The following is a 10197-nucleotide window of genomic DNA, read 5'->3' on the forward strand; positions in this document are numbered from 1 at the left end:
TGATCTGTACTGAAAAGAATGTTCCCTGCGTTCTCCTTCCCTTCTTTTCTTAGGCTACTGTAGCTGCTGCGAGTAGAAAACAGGTGACTAAATCCCTCTTGGTGACAATGAACTCTGTTGGCAACTAAATCGTACTGTGGTCTCTTTGCTTGTCTTTGCTTCTCAGATGGCAAAGCTTAGAAATTGTATTTGATGCATCTTTTCTCTCTAGCTCTTTGTTTGCAACTTACAGAGCAACTTACTTATAGCCATATAGGGTAGAATCATAGAATCATAGAATCATCTAGGTTGGAAAAGACCTTTAAGATCATCCAGTCCAACCATTAACCTACACTACCAAGCCCACTCTAGACTAATCAAGGGTAGACCAGACTAAACCATATCCCGAAGTGCCACATCTACCCGTTTTTTAAACGCCTCCAGGGATGGGGACTCCACCACCTCTCTGGGCAGCCTGTTCCAATGCCTGACCACCCTTTCCGTAAAGAAATTTTTCCTAATTTCCAGTCGAAACCTCCCCTGGCGCAGCTTAAGCCCATTTCCTCTTGTCCTATCGCTAGCTACTTGGGAGAAGAGACCAACACCCACCTCACTACAACCTCCTTTCAGGTAGTTGTAGAGAGCGATAAGGTCTCCCCTCAGCCTCCTCTTTTCCAGGCTAAACAACCCCAGTTCCCTCAGCCGCTCCTCATAAGGCCTGTGCTCCAGACCCTTCACCAGCTTCGTTGCCCGCCTCTGAACACGCTCCAGCACCTCAATGTCTTTCTTGTAGTGAGGGGCCCAAAACTGGACACAGTATTCCAGGTGCGGCCTCACCAGCGCCGAGTACAGGGGGACAATCACCTCCCTGCTCCTGCTGGCCACAGCATTCCTGATACAAGCCAGGATGCTGTTGGCCTTCTTGGCCACCTGGGCACACTGCTGGCTCATGTTCAGCCGGCTATCTACTAACACCCCCAGGTCCTTTTCGGCCAGGCAGCTTTCCAGCCACTCCTCCCCAAGCCTGTAGCGTTGCATGGGGTTGTTGTGACCGAAGTGCAGGACCCGGCACTTGGCCTTGTTGAACCTCATACAGTTGGCCACGGCCCATCGATCCAGTCTGTCCAGGTCCCTCTGCAGGGCCATCCTACCCTCGAGCAGATCGACACTCCCACCCAATTTGGTGTCGTCTGCAAACTTACTGAGGGTGCACTCGATCCCCTCATCCAGATCATTGATAAAGATATTGAACAAGACTGGCCCTAAAACAGAGCCCTGGGGAACACCGCTCGTGACCGGCCGCCAACTGGACTTAACACCATTTATCACTACTCTCTGGGCTCGGCCACCCAACCAGTTCTTTACCCAGCGAAGAGTATGCCTGTCTAAGCCGTGAGCTGCCAGCTTCCCGAGGAGGATATTATGCGAGACGGTGTCAAAAGCTTTGCTAAAGTCGAGGTAGATGACATCCACAGCCTTTCCATCATCTACCAGGCGGGTCACCAGGTCATAGAAGGAGATCAGGTTGGTCAAGCAGGACCTGCCTTTTGTGAACCCATGCTGGCTGGGCCTGATCCCCTGGTTGACCTGTACTTGCCTGTGGAGTTCGCTCAAGATGAACCTCTCCATAATCTTCCCCGGCACCGAGGTCAGGCTGACAGGCCTGTAGTTCCCCGGGTCCTCCTTCCGGCCCTTCTTGTAGATAGGGTAGAAAGCACTTACTTTAAAACTTTTTTAAACTTATTTTGGAGTAGTTCTGTGAGTTGGCATTTTCTTAAGAAAATTGCACAGGATTTGACGAACAGAAGTTACAGGGTAGAGGAATCACAGGTATTTTGTTCAAGAGCTGTCTATAAACGTGCTTCTACAAAATGGCTGATGAAAGTAGTATACGCTAATATAGACTAGTTTTTCATTGCCTGGCATTTTCAAAAGAATGTCACTGCTGAGGATTCAACATTTTTCAGTTTCAGTCTTAATGCGCTTTTCTTGCAGGAACAAGATTTCTACTGATTTGCTAGTTTATTCTAGACATGTGATTTATACATGACAGGTATAAAATTAGAATTCAAGAGAGGCTGTCGGAGACTTTGATATGAAATTAGAGCTTTATGGCTTCAACATTAACTTTAAAGTTCTAATTTGAGTTTGTGTACTGAATCTTTGAACGTACAAATGTCCCAAATATTCTTGGGAACACTTCCTGGATGTGATGATGTTACTAACTTCTGTTTTTTCCCTTGAACTGCATAGTTTATAAAATCATAGACAAAATTTGGTTGAAAAGGGTCTCCGGAGGTGATATAATCCAACCTCCTGCTCAAAGCAGCATTAACTTCAAAGCTAAAGCGGGTTGTTCAGGGCATGGTCCAGACTAGTTTTTAATTTATCCATGGTTCGAGATTTAAGAACCCCTCTGAACAACCTACGCCAGTGCTTAACCATTTTTGTTGTGAAAGCATTTTTCCTTTGTGTCAGAATTGTATGTCCACCCATCCAGTCTTTATCTCCCCAACTTTTCTATGAGGATGCTCTTGGGAGACTGTCAAAAGACTTGGTAAATTCAAAGTAGACAACATCCCTGTTCTCCCCACTTGTAATTAGAGCTGAGAGATAATCTTGTAGACGCAGTAGGGCACACAAAAATCCTCAAGTAGAATTTAATATACACAACTTCCAATTTCAGTCATGTACCAAAAAAAAAACCCCAAAAAGCCAGCGCCTCTCCCTGCAAAAACATCATGGAACAAAACATTCATTGGTGATAGTGCATAGCAGTCTTAATACAGAGTTTCACAGGTTTTGGACGTACAAAATCACATATGACAGAGTTGGAATAGATGCGAAATTGTGATAGCTGTCTTTGCTTTTAGGAATTAAATACAGATTGGAAAAGAGCTTAGAGTAAACTGGTAAAGTCTCAATGGTAAGGCTGTGGCCAAAGCTAGAATTTTTTTTTTGTTTGCTAGTTAATGAAGAAAACTAGAGAATGCTAATAAAAAAGTGGAGTATAGAAATTAATTGCTAAAATTTAGTTCTCAAATTTAATTCAGGCCTTGTATCTTCAGAAGAATCACAGTTGCTCAACTTTGAATTCCTGGTGTTTCCCCTTTCAAATTTTCTAACTCTTTTTTTTTTTTTTTTTTTTTTTTTTTTTAAACAACAGAAGCCATAAACTGCAGTACATAATTGTAAAACTTGAGCATCGTAACCGTTTTCTTCTTGGACTATTGAGTGTTGATCACTAGCTCTTACTGTAAAACTTGTTTAGGAAGCTTTCTTTGTTTTGGACTCCAGTCTGATTTATAAATTTCTCTTTGTAGCATCAAACAGTGAGTCTCAAAACTATAACCAAGTATTAATACTAAAAGCCTTTCAGAAATGTTCCAGAAAAGGAAGTAGCAACTGTCCATTATGCATTACAAATACATAAAGGCATCTGAATTTCCATTGCCCATTATTCATCCTCAGGCTAAAAGTTTTAAGCTGCCTTTGAAGATGTTGCAGAAGAGTATCACGAAGACTAAAGAGTTAACACCTCCTCCAAAGCTTCCTTTTGGTTTCCAGTGAAATGCTGCTTTAAGTTCACCTGCAAAGCTTGTTAGGCATACCAGTCCTCTTTTTTTCTTCTTTTTTTATTTTTTTTTTTCTTTTTTTCCCTCTCTTGCTTTCATAGAGTATAATAGTCTACATAAGTTTTCGTGTTCAAATATTTGTGGTCTTCATTCTGTCCTGGCAGATAATGCACTCAGGTTTTCACTCTGCCACAATGGGGTGCAGCAGAGTTTCAAACCCTTTCAGATTGAAACTAAAATGTGACCTTAATTTTTTGTTCAATTAAATTTTTCATAGCAGCTCTTGCACCTGTTTCTTCAGTTATGATTGGTTAGTTATGGTAACTAACTTCGTAGAGAGGAAAAATATGTTTGAGGTAGCCTATGGAGAATGGCAGAAATCATCGCATTTCTACTTAGACTGAAGGGAAAGATGTTTTTCCCCAGCTATGTTTCCCTTAAGTTTTCCCTTTTAAGAAACTTAATACTTCATGATAGAGGGTCAAAAATAACAATTTGATGAGAAACAAATGTAAAGCAACTATATCTGTCTCTTTCATCAGATTATGTAAAACACTGAGCATATAACTAGGTACTGCTGAATCGGATAAAGTCCTGTTATATTCAGTTTCTAACTGATGCTTTTTGAAAGTTGGGGTGAGGCTGAGGGAGGGGAAGGAGCAGCACTAAGGAAATTGGAGAAGGCACTTTAAGAGGATATAGCTGCCCTGCCTCTTCTAATACTGCTTTTCTAAAACGTTTACTGTGAAGTAAAAGCAACCCTATGCATAGGACTGGATGATCTTAAAGGTCTTTTCCAACCCAAACAGTTCTATGATTCTATGATATATTGAACCTTTCTTCTTCATTGCAGGTGACCCACTGCAGTGCAGTGCTTGGGTGGGCCAATGTGCTCTGTACATAATGATTATGACATTTGAGAAAACCATCATCATTATAGTGCTTCTTATACCTCAGTGGAAAGAGGTTTGTATTTTTACAGTGTTTAACAGACAAATGAATTTCAGGTGGAAGCTGTAAAGCAATAGACTTCTAAGAGTGTTTATTGGTTTGGCTCAAGCATCGTAACTGTCTACAGTCAATGCCATTTAACTCTGTGGTAGTGGTATGTTCTTTTAGCTTGGTTAGGATACTGCTAATTAGGCTTTCTGGCATCCATTGTCAGGAATATCCTATCATATTTTGGACGTTTTTTGTGTAATGCAATATATAAAATCTTATTCTGTCTTGTTGTCTGAGTGCTCTTGAAGCTATTAAGAGGTTCTTCCTTTTCTTAACTCTTTAACCCTTACTTAAAGCTATTTTGTATTGCTTCTTGTAGTATTTTAAAGAATTTTCTTTGCCTGACCTTGTTGATAGATCTAAACTGTAGAATTTTAGTAATTTGCAATGGATTAATGAAGCCATTGCTGATAACTAGATAAATATTTATTTTGATAGAATCTCTGCAACGTAATATTCAAAGTGATGGTGCATGGTGTTATAGCCAATTAAAACCAGTTAGTCCCTATTTTATGCTCTGGACTACTTTGGGAACTCTGTCTTCTCCTTACTGTGTACCTTGTGAAATGCTGGTCTGTTTAAATTTCCTAAAGATGGAACTTAAAACCTGTTCCTGGGGAGCATGGAGCTCTAAAAGATTCAAGATGATTCTAACACAGGTCTTCAGACTTCTGTAAACAAAAATGACAGAGATATGTTTCTTGCCAGCCCCACTTACTTACCTGTGGTAATTTATAAGCTATCCTAAGTACTTTCCTTTTCTACAAAGCTGTCCTTTTTTGGTTCATATGAATTATTTCTGTAGTGTCAGTTAGTACACGAACAGTTGCACTTACTAATCAAGTTATGTGCGCATGCTGCCATGATCTGAACTTAATTCTTTTCTTTTCACAGGTAGCTTTATTGAATCCTATAGAGAACCCGCAGTTGGAGCTGGCTATCGTCATGCTGATAGTTCCCTTCTTTGTTAATGTTAGTACAATTTGCACACTTCTGTGAGATGTTTACTTGGATATCTTTCTGCCATGTGTTAATTAACGTTAGTCCTTAAAGCACAGTGTACCTTGGTGCTTAAGTTTAATTTTTAAAGAGGAAGGGTGTTAAAGAATGGATAAAGTGCCTGGATATGTAGATTTTACAAAGCTGAAATCCATATTGGGCAAGTAACCAGACTCAGGAGAGGTGCAGGAATGCCTCATAGACCTCTTTGGGCTGATGACTTCTGTAGATTGAATGTAATACTGACATAGAGATTATAAAATTGCAATGAAATTTGCTTTAGGAAACAGTCTAAGGATAGCTGTACTGTGAAGTATCCTGTGTCTGACCATAGCTAATAGTGGCTGGCCTATGATGGAACAGAGGAAAAGTGCAACTTGCACAATCATCCTTCCCAAAGTATACTCTTCCAGTAATCTGTGATTTAGGGACTTGAGCCAGAGATGGTGGGTGTCCTTGCATTTAATAACTATTGGTGAATTTTTTTTCTTTCATTAATTTGTTCAAGGGTAGATTTTATCCTTTGAGAAACAAAAGTCTGTTGTGCTAAGATGTCCATCCAAACCGTTCACATTTCTACATGAAGAGTTAATATATGACCACTCTGAATAGCAGCTGCTTCTCTTATTTTCTTCTCTTCTACAAAGGAATAAAGTAGCTATGTTCTCGAGCGTTCATGCAATGTGTAATAAGTCATGTGACTGTATGCCTATACAAGATTTTACCTGTTTGGTCAATTCAGAATTATTGTCAAGTTTTCCTAATTATGTCCAAATACTGACTGAATGAACATATGCTACTCTGAGGAAAACTGAACTGTCACTTCCCCCTTCTCTTTAACAGGCATTAATGTTCTGGGTAGTAGATAATTTTCTTATGAAGAAAGGGAAGACAAAAGCTAAACTTGAAGAAAAGGAGGCAGGACAAGATTCAAGAAATGGAAGTAAAGTCCGATACAGGAGAGCAGCATCACATGAAGAGTCAGAGTCAGAAGTATGTAGAGTTAATTATTGCAATTAATGCAATATCAATCCAGTTCATTGCTTATGCCATTGATGTAGTTGTAACACTGTCAACTTAGTTTTGATTTTCATTGCGTGTACCTCTAACAGTAGTTCCTAGCATTTGCAGTTGAGAACCAGTTAAGAAAAATGGCATTGTTGCACCACTCATGATAGTTAATTTCCTTCCGGATGGGCAGGAAGACATATATTTAAATATCACAGTGTTTACAAATGCCTCTAAAAAAACGCACATGGAATACAAAACTAATAGACAATTCTAATTCAAAGAGAGGTTAATAGCTTAAAGTGAGAAGAAGCTGGTTGGAGGCAACTGGTCTGACTTGTAGTTACATCCTTGTCTTAGCATAATTTTATTCTACATTATATTAAGTGGGTAGTTTTTCAGTTCACCTGAAAGATGGGTGGTATCTTTGAAGGTGAGTTGTTTTTAGCTTTAGTTGGTTAATGTAACTTTTCTGTGTTATAGACAGCACTATTTATATGGAGGTTTCTTTAATATTACCAGTGTGGATAGAGAGCTTATATATTCTCTCTCATTTTAACAGCAAGCTGCCGCCACTGATCTGGAGGTGCTGGAATCGCTTCTTTGGGTTTAGAGTCAGTGACTGTAGTAGAGACTAATATGCATGCATCCTTCTTCAAAATTTACTGGAGGTTCCAGATAAGACGTGGGATATTGTTTGATAGTACTGGCAGTAAATCCAAATTATATTCTGTAAGCTCTTTCTTGAGCAAATAATAAGGTGCTTTGCAAGCATTAAAAAAGTAAAAGGTTAGAGGTAGAATGAAGAAAGAGCGTGACTTTGATCATGTTACTCAGAAGCTGCCATTTGTTTTTAGATCCTTATTTCAGCAGATGATGAGATGGAGGAATCGGATGCTGAAGAGGACCTGCGTAGACTGACCAACTTAAAGCCCATTAAGAAAAAGAAGCATCGTTTTGGTCTGCCTGTATGACACGTTCCCTGACCTGTGTATTTGCAGGTTTCATGGCAAAAACTTCAGTCAGTGGGTTTTAATGTTGCAATTGCATCTCCCTTTTCATACAAACTGACTTAAAAGCAAGGTCTACCAACAGAATGCAAATAGTTGGAAGACTTCCAGTTCAGTTGCACTACAGACACACTGACCTATTATGCAAGAATGTCTTTTCATCATGTGTGAAAAACACAGCTGTTAAGGACTAGTCGCTTGGATTTGTATCTGACATTTCAGAGAAGATCATAGAAAACAGATACAGCAATCTTTCGCTTATGGTTACTGATGGTACAGTTTAAGATGTTCTCAAAAAGGCATCAGAATCAACTAAGTTAAAGGAGTGTGTTTTATTACTAAAACTGGCTTTTGCAGCATAATTCCTAGAGCAGAATAGTTCATGGTTACAAGCTGTAACTTAACGTATTTTTTTAAGTACAAATGTTTACTTGCTACTGGGTACCTATGGAAGTAATAGGTGGAACAAAGATTTTTTTCCAAGTTTCCTTGAATCTATTTGACTATTTTATATTTAAGTTATATTTTCATACAGTTGTATTTAAAGATTCTCTTTGTCAGAGGAAAGGGTGCAGTTCCCTTTTCTTGTGCAGAACAGGTCAAAAGATTTGTAGTGAAAATCTTATTTATCCTTGTGCCCTGGTTTAAGACAAAGGGATTGCAAAGGGAAGAGCTCTCTGTCACTGCTGAAGTCACCAAATATCACTAAAAATGCAGTCCTAAGTGTGCTTTTGACCACATAATTTGAAAATACCTTTTTTTAATAGGAGGTGGTGTTCGCATATTTGACAAATGTGCACTTTAGTGTATAACAAAAATCTGTTGTGATAGGTTATTTGTGATATGAATATCTATGGATTACTCTAATTTCTGTTTCTGCAAGTCTCTTGTGCATACCTCTCAAATGACCCAAAAGATGGAATATTTCTTACACTTTTCTTTATATAGGGCCTGTGGTACAGGACCGTGATCCAATTGAAGCAGTTTTGCTATAATAATTGCAGATAATTCTGTCCCTTGTTTTTTGTTGGAAAAGCAAGCTTCTATTTAATGTGCTTTAAAAAAAAGATTTCTCCTGTTTAATTTCCATAAAGTCTGGTCATCCTTTAGTATTTAAAAAAACCAAACAACCCAAGAGGTATAATACAATTGTTACTACAGAACTTCTGTGATTTTCAGTGTCTTGTCTTCTGATAATTGACAACATGTGCTGATCTGAAACCTAGCAGACATGTTTTCAGTGACATCCTTTTGCTTTGCATATTTTCTAAATGATTGTTTCTGACAGCTTTCCTTGCTTAGTTAAACCTTGTGCAGGACAAGGCGATGTGTCAAAGAGGTGACAACAGACCTTAACTGCAAATCTGTTGTAGTATCTGGACATCAGAAATGTTCCAAGCCTTAAACCAAACAGTTTCATTGGAAAACTGCTCAGAACTTTTTAAGGTTTTTTACATTTTTTATAGATTTACTAGGTCTTAATGTGAGTTATTATTTAGACCACTTAAATGAGGTTCTTGGGCCTTAGTAAATACTGAACTGTGCGCTCCCGTACTTATTTTCACTATTCCAGCATTCCTTTTCACTGCTTGGCTGCTGAGGTGAACACAATGTTCTGAGACTTCAGGTAGACCTCAGCGTGTCCAGCCAGCTAGAAGGGTCATTTTACCAAACCTAACATTTGTGAGTTTAGTTGAGCCACTGACCTCTGTTACTGTGCACTGAAATGTAGTAACTGCAATAAGTTTAAGTACTAGTGTTTCTTTTAGACTAAATCTAGAAACTAATGACAATGGAAGCTTAATTGAGTTATTCTGAAATGGGGGGTGGAGGGATGGGGAAATGTCCCTAATCAGCGTTGCCTCTGTTTTAGGTTTTTTGGTTTTTTTTCATTGATTGTGTGACTTGCATCTTCTCTTGGCTGTTTACCACTGGGCAGGTGCATATCTCCAAAAGCACAGTACTTCAAGGAATTCATTTTCATCAACAGAATAGTGTCATTTTTCCAAATGACAGCTCACTTTTCCAAAAGGATTTAAGAGCTAGGACTGGCTCTTGTCGTGAGTGTCCACATTTTATTTTTTTTTAGCATAGGATTTGTTCTATTTCAGATAGTGAAATAAAGCTATTCAACATGTGCTACATACACATGGCACAGCCATCACTATCCTCATCAACCATCAGAGATAACTGAGCAGCGCACACAAATTTAACTGTATGAGCTTTCATTTTATCTTCCTTTTCCCTCCTTTTCTCCAGTTACTTAAATTCTCAAAATTATTTCTATTTCTAGTCTCATGTTTAGTCTGTGAAGTGTCAGTATAAAATTATGGCCTTAATCATGTAAAACATTTGTTTTGAGCAGACCTCAAACTTACTGGCCAAGTACAAAACAGTGTAAAGCACTATGGAGCAGTTTCTTGAAGCTGGTTGTAGCAAAGGTATATGAATGCCTACTTTTCCTGTCTTAAGTGCTTAAATGTCACTTGGTTTGAGATTTTGATATGCCTAGCAAGATGATGTAGTAAAGCACTATGAGCCAAAGAGACAGAAATATGTTAAATGCTATAGCAGTAACAGGAGGAGCATTATCTTCAGAGGGGAAAAAAACAGCTCTAACTTTC

General features: G+C 38.9%; 1 protein-coding gene across 1 annotated transcript in view; it reads left to right on the top strand.

Moving 5' to 3' along the window:
• STIMATE (STIM activating enhancer) overlaps positions 1-8483 on the top strand; it is a 35505-nt gene extending 27022 nt beyond the window's left edge. Inside the window, exons 5-8 of the mRNA XM_075714307.1 lie at positions 4408-4520; positions 5451-5528; positions 6399-6548; positions 7421-8483. Coding sequence (XP_075570422.1) covers positions 4408-4520; positions 5451-5528; positions 6399-6548; positions 7421-7537 — 458 coding nt within the window. The 3' untranslated portion in view covers positions 7538-8483. The remainder of the gene's footprint in view (positions 1-4407; positions 4521-5450; positions 5529-6398; positions 6549-7420) is intronic.
• The last annotated feature ends 1714 nt before the right edge of the window (positions 8484-10197 follow it).

This window comes from Pelecanus crispus, chromosome 7 (assembly GCF_030463565.1).
Source record: "Pelecanus crispus isolate bPelCri1 chromosome 7, bPelCri1.pri, whole genome shotgun sequence".
NCBI lineage: Eukaryota > Metazoa > Chordata > Aves > Pelecaniformes > Pelecanidae > Pelecanus > Pelecanus crispus.